Raw genomic sequence first — 13288 nt, 5'->3', positions numbered from 1 at the left:
TGAAGCATGAGCTATGAACAGTTCCTCATCTAAAGTCCACTGAAGTCAATGTGTTTTCTCTGACTTCAGTGGACTTTAAATCAACTACATCTTGCTGAAGTCAGTATAATAGAAAAGTGATAACAACTGCTATCTCTGTAAAGAATTCGTAATAATTATGCTCTTCAATTAAACTGAAGGAGCAATGAGGAGAAAAAAAGAAGTTCTACTGTAATTTTAGGGCGTTTCTCTAACCGTAAAAATAAATGGCCTTTTTTTCACCAAAAGATTCAAGTTAAAAATTTACTGGTTTTCCAAACACCTTTGTAATCTGTTTTTCATTCTATATACACGTTACCCTAAAAACTCAGGAACTTAAAGTTTATCGTGGTTTCACAGAATATCAGAGTAGCTCTATTAACTGTCATTTTACAGCCTTCAGGGAAAAGCAAAGGTGAGGAATATATCTGTAGCTGAATTTCAATCCCCAATCCCTTATGCATGAAAGACCATGTATTATCAATGAAAAATTAAGCATAGAATGCCAATAGAAAGAAAAAAATTAATAAATAAAAATAGGGCAATGCATTTGCCATTCAATTTCATGTGCCTTTAGCCAAAAGGTGCAAGCCTGAGACAAAAAGAGAAAAAAAGAAAAAAAGATGTTTCTTGTGCGGCACTGTTTCAAAGACCATGTCTCATGTAAGCACCCCTCAGTGTTTGTAAAATGTTCTGAGATGATGTTTTCTTGACATTCTCGGATCTTGCCTTTTTCTTATCTGTTTCAGGTGGCACACACTGCAACTAAAAGCCAGTGAGCCTCACCTGCTTTTCTAATGGTACTAGTATGTAGAGATATGCATCATCTCTGATACAGAAACAGATATCTGTTTCTCTTTGTATAAAGAAAAAGCAATGAAATGCATTTCCCTGAGTTTGTAATGCACATAGAAACAAAACCAGCAATCTTGTTTCATTTGAATTACCAGACACCAAGCAAACACTGCTCTGCAGTTTCTAAAATTAACATTCTTGTATCTCATCAAGCACCATTGTATTCTAGTTTCTAGTCAACGATTTCATTACATCTGATACCACCAAAAAATCAAGTAAATTTGTAAAATAAATAGTTCATTAGCATAAAGTGATTTTTAAAGGGGAGGAATAATATTATTTTCCTAACAAACAACAAATGTTCCAATTAAACTGTATTTCAAGATTATGCTAAATTCCAACCCAAACTGATTGGGCACATTTTCTTTCCTGAAACTACCTTTGATAAGAAATGCATTACAAACTCATCAGTTTAGCTTCCTGTTAGCAAAGAGACAGCAGCCGTCTGGATTATTCTAGATCCGCAGTGAAACTGCCACACTATGTATGCTCAAAGTAAAGCTGTGCAAGTTTGACAAGGGGCAGATGAATCCAGGAGTTATTGTGCAGGGGTTTAAGTCTATGCGGCAGCTGACGGTTGAAATAATCATCTATATATTGCTCTGAGCTAGCTGGGGAAAGGTTGAAGCTGTATATTTTCAACATATCTAGCCTAATGGTTAATCTGTTGTCTTGTACAGGGGGTGCTGGGTGGAATCACAGCAATAGCTGACAGTTTGGAGGAATTGCTGTGGGTATTTTCAGTTGCCTGATTCACAAAGTGGTAGGTAGCAAAGCCTAAACAGGCTTGTGAAAGAGGGAAGTCATGCTCACTGTCACTCCCATCAGAAGAAGTCTGTTAGCCAAAAGCTCAATCAACATATTGATTATTTGCATTTAGTAATACAGAGCTGCAGCTTGTCTTCACTGACCATATGAAAGCTGAGCTTTATTGAAGACATGCCAGATTGCAGAACGGTGATTGCTCCTTTGGAGGTCAGCTGGGAAGATGCTGAGGAGAAAGAGAACAGTTAAGTTTGGGGGAGAAATAAAATATTTTTACAAAACAAGATAGCTTAACTGTTAAAAACACTCTCTATACTCCTAGTGCTGGATTTGGCATATCTGCACAGTGACATGGCATTACTCACTACAGAGATTAAGGGAGTGCAGTATGAATTAGACTGAAACAAAAATGAAGTATCTGCAAGTGACAGCTCTGGCTGATGGCTGACTATGAAGGAAAACACTGTGCTAGTGTCTGGCGAAAAACGGTGCTGAAAGCCTAGCAGCTGATAGAGATGGGGGAGGAAAGGAGCAGTGGGTATTGGTGGTGGTTGTTTAGAATGTCTGGTTTTGGTCGGGATATTTTTTTCTCCTTTAAAACACATTTTCATCTTCCCTTCCAGGCAAATCATGCTGAAGCCAGTTTCAGCCATTTTGTTGAAAGCACTGTACTGGTATTCTGCCTCTTACATTTAAATTAAAGCTCAGCCCAGTTTTAAGTTATGGCAAGTGTATGCTCACAAAGAATAAATAGAGATTGCCATAGGCAGTAGATTAACTACATTGGTTGCTTTAAAAATGTTCAGGGACTTGCAGATTGTATTTAAAATTATCTTCATTATAATAAATAAAATTTAGAGAAATAGAAACAGACATGATTCCATAATGCAGACTGTAGGCAAGTGTATATTCATTGAGCTTGAAAGGGATTTCTTGAGGGTGGGGGAATGGAATAAAAATGCGTGTAGCTTCAAAATACGTTTACATATATTGCATTAATATCTTACATTTTATAGACATTTTTTATCTGTCTAATGTTGACAGATCTCGTGGGCAAGTTCTGTACAGCATTTACCAAAAGTAGGTAGTGTTCACCCAGGGTGCAATTAGGAAATACTACAGAAAACATGGAATTCCTTATTCTTACTCTACTCTTATCCACTTCCTTATTGTTTGCCATGGTCAAAAAGCTATTCAAAATTTGCTCTCAAAATGACCAGTACCTGTTTCTATTCTTAGTTAACAATGATAATGCCTTATGGATACATGACAAGTGTCCTGAATAGTTCTAATGAACCTTGGCAGAATAAGCAACACAGGCAGCACGCTTGTCCTGTGACTATTTGCATTAAGAATAAAGTTTTATGTCATATTAGATAAAGAGAGACTAACCTGTGACTAGAAAATAGGTCTCTTTTAGTAGACTTGCTGGTGCTAAACTCATCACATACTTGGAAGAGAACCCTTGTGGATTTGGAGGTTGTGGTTTAACATTGCACAGTGGTACAAGAAATTACCCCCATCCAGACAATTGCAAGTAAGGCAGTGACAGCATGTAAGGATGTATTTAGTTCCATATAATTAACAGCAATCTTTTTTTCCCAAATACATTTTCTATGGAAATCAGCCTACATAGTGGTGCAAGCACCCTATCAGATTTTTAATAAATTATTAATAAAAAGAAACTGCCTTTGCTGAACAACAGAGTACTATAAAAAATGTTTTAGGTTCTGTGCATTATAATATGTATCTGCAGAAGTGATGGTGTATTTCTCACTGAGTTGCATAATACTGCTTAGAAAGCATAGTAATCTCTTGAGTTCAAATTGCACGTCTGTGCTGGTATGTGTAGTTCCCTGTGTATCATTGACGTGCTTGTGTTTGTTGTACAGTGTGCATCTACAACTTGACAGGCTATTTAGACTAAGAACAACCAGTTTTACTCTTCTAGGATAAAAAATATGTAATTGTATGAAAGGAATGGAGAAAGAGATAATTATGTCTATCAAAGATAGGTTATTCATATATTATAGTGTACTCTTTGCTTTTCAAGATTGAGTAAAAAGACATAAGCCATAATCTGTTGGAGTCAGAAAGAAACTTGTCCTATGAACAGGGTACTTGATACTCCTGTACTATGGGGCTTCTTCCATTTTCTTCTGAAACAGCTGAGCTCTTGTCAGAGGCAGGAGTTTAGAGGTCATGGGGTGAAACTGGTCATTAGAACTTTTAAATCTGGAATAATTTGACAAAAATAGCAAGTGTGTTATCCCCATTCTTTAATGTGTTGCTTTTCAGTGGTAGTACCTATGTACACAGTTGGAAATAAAGGGAAGTAGGATATGTTTTAAGCAGCTCAGTCTGCCTTCATGCTGAACAAGATCATGTGATGCTATTAAATACGATGCCAAGCTCAAGCTGTGAAGCCGTACCGAAAGACAAGGTGTTTTAGTTCTGGCTCATGCTGTGACACTGCAAGCACAAATTCTTGGGAAAGTTTGCTTATATCTGCATGAAATATGCCATAAGACATACACGATTATGGAAGTTTAGTGCTTAATAGTCAGGTCTGGTATCTGCAACCATCACTTCTTGTACTCCAGAAGAGACTGTAAAAAGATTATGATGTTTCTTAAACAACTTGATTGGAGGGTGAATAGGCATTATTAATAGATTTTGATCTTCTTCCATTGTATGTGAAGATACTTAGATGTAGGCCTGTAGATTTATAAAGATTATTTCAAATATTACTATACCTAGTTTAAAAATAGAACTGAATGGATGTATTTTAAACTGTTCAAATACCTGCTTGACCAGTGACTTATGTAGGGAGGGAGGTCTCTGCAGTTATATTTTATCACCTAAAAATTGTTTCACTAGAGGAATATCAAAGATAGAAGTTCAAGATTTGACAAAACCCTAGTAACTCCGAGGTAAGATTTATAATTTTCAAGTAGTGTATCCAATATGATACACAGCATTTTTGTGGCAGTTTTACTAATCAAAGATATGTGCTGTCCTCCAGTGATTTGAAATTTATGTGAACTCTCATGAGTCGGCATTATTATCATTCTGCTTTAAACATTACTACTGTTAGCAAAGAACAGAAAAACATTGTGAGTTAGACTCTAGTTCTGTTCTTACTGATTTTCGTATTCACTCAGAGCAGTAGCAAGCCATCAATTCAGAGATCATTGAATGGGAATGGGTACTTTGTCACCAAACAATTGAACCTTGTCAAAAAGTACATCCAAATTACTCTTTTTTGAGTGAGAGAGATTTTGTGCCTGAACATAAGTGGGAAACTTGTGGATGCTATGTACGTGTCTTTTCCACTACCAGACAGTATTTCTAGTGGATGGTAAATTAGATAAAGATGCCCAAAATCATGCCAGCCTCCTCAGATAATTTGGAGCTACTGTCTACTCAAAGTTCTCCATGGAAACTTGAAGGCAATTGAAACACATGGAAATAATACTGCAAGATTATCAGTCCACTACTCTACTAAACTACTCCCTACCTAACTTTCCTCACATCATTATATATAACAGAATATAAGGCCTTAGTAAATCAGTAACATACTTTCTTCTCTATAATATACTCATTCAGAATGAAACAAACATTAGAAGATCATTGCTGCATATTTTTACCATAAAATCATTTTGTAATTGTCTTTTACAGAGTTTGTAATTTGTTAGAGGTATAAACGTGTGGCGTTTCTTTGTTTAATTAGCTTTGATATTTTAGAAATGGAAGACTAAGAATCACAGTTTCAAGATAAATCCATACTTAGAAATTAAATTTATTAGCTTTCTTTTCAGAGGTGCTGTGTATGACTCCTGAAATTTACTGTATTCAGCACTTCTGAATACCCAACAAATTTTATGTAGGCTCCTAAGCATCAGTTTAATTCCATAAGTATGCTTGCACAATTTTGAAGTCTTGGCCTTACTTTTTTCCATGATTCTTTATTTAATTTAATAGCAGCAGAGTGCTCTACCTCTCCTGTCATTTTCAGTAGATTCAAAGGAATAAACATCTTCCACAGGTAGTAAATCTCAGAGCCTTTATCAACACGTGGGAAATAAGTGTTGCCTCAGACACACCCTAGATGGGATTATTGCTTAAAGATAATATTGTGAAATAATCCTTTTATAAGTATTCTTTTATGAAAAGGCATTTTTAGAAAAAAACTTGAGAAAGCTGAATAAGCCTTTATTTCATCAATAGAAACCGATACTTTAAGCTTTAAAGTTTGTATTTCCACATAATATCAAAACTGATTCATGTCTGTAGTTTGAAATAATTTTTAATACAAAGACATTAATTTCAACTTTTTCTTATTGTTTAGAAGTAAAGAATGCAGCTAGATCAAGTTACCCAAAATGTTCATATCAATTCAAGAATGCAACTGCTAATGCATTGGTTGGTGCCAAGTCCACTGAAGGAGTCACGGAACCTGTTCCACTTGTTAATAACCGTAAAGGGAGCCTCATCCTACCCAACAACTTATTGAGTTCTGTTGAACAAGGAAAATCTACATACTGTAGATTGCAAAGGGCACTCAGCTTGCCTGTAAAATACCGCTACCACTCCCAAAAGCCTGGGTTGAACCGAGATCTCCGTAGGTAGCCCTGTAGCTGGATGCATAAGGCAATACAGATTGGTTTGTGCATGGTTTTGCAGTCTGTTTTCAACGTGACTATGACATTACTAATGCTCTGTTAAGTGCTTCCAGATGTGGATTTCTCCAGATGTGGTGATTAATAAGTTAATCGATATAGCTAGTCAACTAATGTTTCTGGGTGGTTTGTGCTCTACCTTTCATATGGTTTATTTGCTCTGAAGCATTTACATGCTAGGAAGAATGAGTTTACCAGGTATTCCAGTCCATGAGATGCTCAGTAACATAGATGTTATTTCAAATCCTATCTCTTTGGGGTATGTAAAAACAGTGTCTGAAAGCTGTTCTGCTAGTGACCTGGGAGAGGCAGCGAAGGAGACAGATTTATTTAGAAAATAGTAACAAAATAACAATGAAAAAAGTTATGAACTTGTCCACTGTTTCTGAAAGACTTTCCTTTTATTTTGCTTTAAAAATGAAATGAGGGTAAAAGTCAAGTAATATGTTGTTACAGATGTTCAGTTCCACATTAAGGCTGTAAAAATTACCAGCACATCTTAAATCAGTTGATAGAACATTGTCTGGAGATTATGTCATTGAAATAATGAATCCTCTTTACTCAAGAATAAGTAAACATGTTAAAACATCAGTGTAACATTAAATTAAACTCCAGTATAAACTGAAGCATCTGAAACCTCATTAGACTTGCCTGACATTTTTCTAGCACTGAGTCTTCCTGAACTGTAAACCTGTTAGATTCTTTGCCTATTAGACAAGTGAGCACTGGATTATTACAACAGTATATAATGTGTTATTATACTTACGGATGCACAAACAAGCTCTTGAATTTTATTAGAACTCAGAAGCTGGAGTTCTGATTCTGTAAAATTCTGTGTCCAATTCTTGAACTTATTTGAAATTTTCATGAAAGCTGGTGAAAAAAAGTCTGCATAATATAATGCAACATAACTGTATTTTAATACAAATCATGCATAAAGATGTCAAAATGCTAAAAACAAGGGCTCATTAACAAAAACACTAGGTCAAGCATACAACATCAGAGTTGAGTTGTCATATATCACAGTCCATTTTTGAAATATGGTTGTCTTTCATAACAACAAGCAAATTTAGGACTCCCTTTTAAATGAATGCAGACACAGGAACCATGAAAGTAAAATGACATTTTATGGCTTTACTAAAATTTTTGTTAGATCTAATTCCTCAAATATGCAGGAAATTGATAAGAGTATCTGAAGGATAATAATCGAATATGTTTTATATCCTACTTAATACTAGGAAGCCACTTCTGAGTTATCATTGCAACACTTTTGGGAACCAAGCCATAAGTAATGGTGTCCATTATATACCATTCGCATATTTCAGGTGCACAGATTCCCTTCCCCCATTCTTATGGAGGTGCATTTTTAATATGCAGCTGCCCTGTAAACTCTGCGCACAGATTTCACATCCAAACAAAATGTTGTTTGGATGTCATATGATTAAGATAGATCACCCTTCATTGCTGCAATGAGAATAAATGGCTTCCTCGCTTAAGCAAGGCATTGCTTTAGCAACAAATTGAGATCTCTCAGAAGGCTTTGCTAACAGATATTACCTAATGAGACACATTAACCTTGGACTTTCCAGGCAGTTGGTGACAATTACATGGTTTGGATATGGCAAGCACATATCAAAAAAGGGAGCTTATTTGTTGTAGGTGCAGTAACAAAAATAAGTACAGACCACTAGAAATCTAGTTTTAGAAATGATTATTCTGGATGTTTGATACTAGTAAGACTTTGGTATTTAATTGGACAGCAGGGTAGCAATTGGCCGCACTGGAGAACACAAATGTTGGACTATGTAGTACGAAAGATCCTTATTGTACTAACTTACAGTATCTGTAAGAATCAGACAGGAGTCTTATTAGCTGGCTGAAAACTTGGAAAATTACTCTTTTTTAACAGTGTTTTCTATTGTTTATGGAAATATTCCTGGAAATATCATCTACAGTTGATTTGTGTTAAGATATTACGCACAATCCTGATGCCTATATATTTTCCTTAACCTGCTAAAATAGTATAACAGTAGACTTTACTTATGGTGCAGTACTAAATCTCTTGACAAACATTCTGTAATCCCATGGAAGTAGATTAAATTAAGTGAAATTTAGAATTTTTACTACCAAGAGAGCAAAATGTATCAGTCGTAACTGATTTCTGGAAGGAACATTTTGCATGTTGCTTGTTTCTTTGGTCTTTTAAGTGGTGGATTCATCAGGTTGGAACTGGATATTTATATCCTATAAAGAGCAAGAGAGGACAGTGTATATCTTGAAAGCAACATATTGTCTGTGTGGAATAACACACAAATAACTTTTTGATAGACAAGTTTAAAGCAAGACTAGGCCATTTCCAAAAGAGTGATTTGCAGAGAGTGTTCTGGTACTTTGTTATAATCAGAAGTAGAAAGATAGTACTAAGAAAATAATTCTGTGCATATTCACGTCATATTACAAATAGCCAACTTCTTAAGTGATTTAGCTTAATCCAAACAAACTGTCACAGAAAGAAAATTTCAATTTGTATATTTTTGAGAATTTTCTATGGGCTTATTTATCTCCGACAAAAAAAGAATGGTACTTGACTAATCATCAGTAAGCATTTCCACTACAGAACCCTGACTTGGGAAAAAAGAACAGTCAGATGTGAAAACACTGGCTTTGTCATTGAGGATGATGCCTGAGAAGAAAAGAAAGTGAAGTTAGTGAAAAAATAATTATTAGAGAGACTCATTGCATCATTCTTTGGGGCATTTTGAGGGAAGTCAATGGCATTTTTTTTGTTTTGTTTAGTTTAGTTTTTCTTCTGTGATATTTTCTTTTGTTTTGATTCTCTTGATGTGTTAGATGATGTCAGATCAATTAAAAAGTCAGCATATCTGCATTTTCAGAGTCCAGTCCTTTGGTCTTGACCAGGTAAAATGAAGTGCCATAGTAGACTTGGGCAAACAGACAGACATGACAACTAGAATGCAGTCTGTAATAAAATTGTGTCAGAAGAGGGTTATAGCAGAAGGATAGTGCTAATTTCTTCCCATATAGGTCTAGGGTAGGTGACATATATCCAGGTTTTGTTGTTCTTCCTGCGTAGCTTGTTGCAATTAGAATTGTTTTTTTTTTCCAGCCTCTGCTTGTGCACTGCTAATGTGTCTTAAGCTCTTGTAATATAGCTCCTCCTCCTACTGCTACTAATCTCTTTCCTTTTAGCTTTAAAGTAACAGCTTCCTAGGCATCAGTTATATTATATTCTAGTACATTTTTTCAGTGAACAATAGAATGAAGAAAGAGATGTATTTTTCTTTATTTTTATTTGAATAATTCAGTGTTAGTATGAATTTGAGAAAGCAAGCATAAGATAATTCCATTTGATAGCACATGCAAACCTCATATGGAGTTTATCAAGTGCAGGAAAAATCTTGAAGCAGTAAAAATTATGGTTAATTGATAGAGATGAGTTATTAAAAAGCTGCACTTGTTTAAGCAGTATGTATTGTGACATAGGTTATCCAAGAGTAGTTTATGATTGGCAAAACTGTATGTGATTTTACATCTGGATCTGTCATTGAAAATGCACTTCATCTTCATTAAAAGATTGCATAACACATGCATCCTCTGTTATACAGGTATTGTCTCCCCACTTCCATTCAACCTCATTCTGTTAACTCCTGTTAAAACTCCCTTCTGTGAGAAGGGTAGAGTGATGAGGTCTGACTTGTGCTGGAGATCTGTGCACAATGGCAGGCTGCGTTCACATTCGCAACTAACTGAATCATTGAACATCAAGGCATTGAATATTTTACATCTCTTCATGAAGACTCTGTTGTTTGGCATGTGAGCAGCAAGAACCAACTGGTGTCTAGTTCATTAGCAAAAGCAGGCTGGCAGCTTTGTCTTTCTTTTTTAGTACTCTGTCTTTCTGAGACTATAGCAGAGCACTAATTCTACTTTTCTGTAGTGCAGATTAACTGAAAATAACTCTTATGAATAACCCGAATGTGGTCCCCCACTCCTTTGTTTTTGAAGTATGAAACCAATTTGAACGCCTGTGTTCAAAACTGTGGTATTCTCCCCTGCTTCTCCTTCAAACCAATCTCTTTGACTAACATGTATTTGATTTTTATTACTGTTGGGCCTATGTTAGCAATGAAGTATCAGTGCGTGAATGGAGATAGAGTGTGTGTTCTTTGCTACTTCACTTGTATTTCACATTGCACTTAGAGCAGTACTTAATCTCATGAGTTCCTTATATTTCCAGTTGAAGATGAGCAGCCGTCAACACTATCACCCAAAAAAAAGCAGCGAAATGGAGGCATGCGAAATTCACCCAACTCCTCACCCAAACTGATGAGGTAAGACTGTAAGAAACTTGTATCTTCATCTCCTTTCTTCCTTCCTTCCTCTTCTCCTCCCCTCACATCAAAAATAAGGGGAGGGGGATGGAAAAAAAGAAGATTGTTAGATCGTGTCTGAAAGGCTGAAGTATTTATTCTGTCAGCTTGTCAGCAGTTAATGATAGAGCTGAAAAAAATTCTGTCATGAAAACAGTTTGAAAAGCTGTTTGAAAAATACATAGGCTTTAAAGTCTTAGCTGTCACCCTGTCCTGTCTGTGTGTAGTTCTTAAACAGCAGTGGCACTAATGATAGCACTAACCAATCAGGGGAACTCATGTGGTTAGTTTGCCTCGGGCAATTCTCTTTTTGTTGGATTCCCTCTGAGTATTGTTTTCTGTACTTAAGGCCATATGTGAGATGTATCATCACAATCAAAAATGAACCTGAATATTACCTTCCTTTTATCCTGTCGATTGAAATCAAATTTCTGTTAATTGATTTAGACTGATAAAAAAGTCTAATAATCTATGTACTTGCCAAAGCAAAGTTCAAAACTAATGCAGTTTTAGTCAGGCTAAAAGCACATTAATTATGAAATACAGGCATTTTTAAGAGGGTAGTATATACTCTAAAAGTGGGTGATGAAAACATCATCTTGTTAGCAATATTTTACCCCTGTTGCTGTGTATATATTATTTTAAGCCAGTACGCCTTTCTATGATAATGTAGTTTCCTTCCATAGGACAAACTACCTCTAAGAGATTGGTTAAAACTAGAAAAGCAACAAGGAATTGGAATCTGTTAAAATAATGTAGCATTTGCAAAAGGTGCTTCACCTTTTGCCTGCTCAAGTCAGTCAGAACAGGATCAGAGAGTAGACATGGAGTTTTCTACAAGGAAGGCATTCCTGCTCTGGTTTTGCGTATCTAAATAGCCATGCTGGAACCTCAGTCCATAATTGTATCCAGAACTAAATACCATAGTAGAGATTTTCCACTGCATATATATATGTATATCAATATATATATACACAGAAAAATGTAACCTTACTTACATATATAAACAGACACATTCATGCAGTTTGGGGTTTTGGTGTATGTATAACTGTAATTGCTCTGTAGTCACAGAGGTTAAGTGAAAGAAAAATAATATGAATATATAGTTCTTTCCATATATAAAATCACTGATGACATTTATTTTATTCCTTTAACGATTCTGGATACAGTTAGGTAATATCCTTGTTTGTATTTCAGTCAGTGGACTAGAATTTTCTTTGACCAGTTACAGAAGCATCCATATTTGTTTATTGTTACTGCAATATGGGGTATATTCAAGGACATAACTTTTAGAAGTCATCTTCATCCCTGTTTAGAGTGCAGAACCAAAAGTGAGATTGATTCACAGAGGAAAATGCACCCTGCTGTGGCTTTTTTTTCCTATTGACCATCTATTAATGTTAAATGTATCATTAAAAGTTTTCTGCCTTCCTGTTAACTCAGTCCTGCCCATATGACACTGATTTACATGCTTGTTTACAGTTTATGAGGAAGAATAAAATGAACATACTGGAAAGCTTCTCATTTTTATGGTGCCAGTTGTCATGCTAGCATCATTTTCAATTTACTTCCCTTTGGACAGTCTTATTTGGTGATAATAGTTTTAACCACTTAAAGTTTTAAACATGTGGGAAATTCATACACACACACCCCCCCCCCCCACCAAATCCAAATTTTGGGGAAGTAGAAATAAAGAGAGGGGAAGATAGAGAGAGCTGAACACACTGTCCCTGTTTGCTATGTAAAGTATGCCTCATTTCTTTGATCTTGAGTAATAATAATTCTGGGGAGTTATACTGTTTTCATATGCTTCAAAGCTGTGTCAAAGTTTTGCTGCTTAAGGGTACTTCTTTATTCTATTGGCTCTTGGGTACTGAGATGACAGGTCCTCTGTACTAGGTGCAGGCTTTTTCAAGTCATAGCCTTCAGCAAAACATCAAATTACCAAATACAGGGTAACATACTTCTACACAAATGCCTTTCCTGTAGATATATTATACCATATATATTAAATACTTTAGTGTTACACAGTACATTTTATGTGCAATAGAAAGTGATGGTTTGAGGTAGCCTTAGGGGTACTTTTTTCCACAAGCAGAAAAAGCTAGTGTATACTGTATCAAGTATGGTTTTTACAGGACTTTCTGCCCGAAGGCCTTTGTAAATAAGTAATGATCAACAGATTGGCTGTGGGTTTTTGAAAAGCATGCCTGTGTCAGTTTGCATGATGGGGGAAGATTTTCAAAGTAGAGCCTGCTTTCACTGCCTGCTGAAGAGGGACTGAGGGAGAGTAGTCGTCCTGAGCCTGAGCTGTCTGTTCAGTAGCACATCAGAATTGCTAAACACAGGCCAAGCAGCGAGTGGAGAACTTGCCAGGCTTCCAAATCCAGACATTGTTTTCTTCTTCTTCTCCCTTGCTGCTAAATTTATTCACCAGCCCTGTGTTGGCACCCTCAGCCTCTCCCCAGACCCAACCTCTTGTCCCTTCATCTTACCCTTTATCTACACTGACTTAACTTTGGTTCAAGGTGCTAAATAAGACAAAGTGGATTGAATTAGAAGAGAACTCTGTTAAGC

The 13288-nt window shown here is 35.9% G+C and overlaps 1 protein-coding gene across 24 annotated transcripts in view; it reads left to right on the top strand.

Annotated features, from left to right (window-relative positions):
• The window catches only part of KCNMA1 (potassium calcium-activated channel subfamily M alpha 1), a 511087-nt gene that overhangs the window by 428380 nt on the left and 69419 nt on the right, over nucleotides 1–13288 (top strand). For all 24 annotated transcript variants that reach the window (XM_030485710.1, XM_030485686.1, XM_030485685.1 and 21 more), the window contains one exon: nucleotides 10579–10672. In XM_030485710.1, coding sequence (XP_030341570.1) covers nucleotides 10579–10672 — 94 coding nt within the window. The remainder of the gene's footprint in view (nucleotides 1–10578; nucleotides 10673–13288) is intronic.

Source organism: Strigops habroptila, chromosome 5 (genome assembly GCF_004027225.2).
Source record: "Strigops habroptila isolate Jane chromosome 5, bStrHab1.2.pri, whole genome shotgun sequence".
Lineage (NCBI taxonomy): Eukaryota > Metazoa > Chordata > Aves > Psittaciformes > Psittacidae > Strigops > Strigops habroptila.
This window is presented reverse-complemented; position numbering and strand designations above follow the sequence as displayed.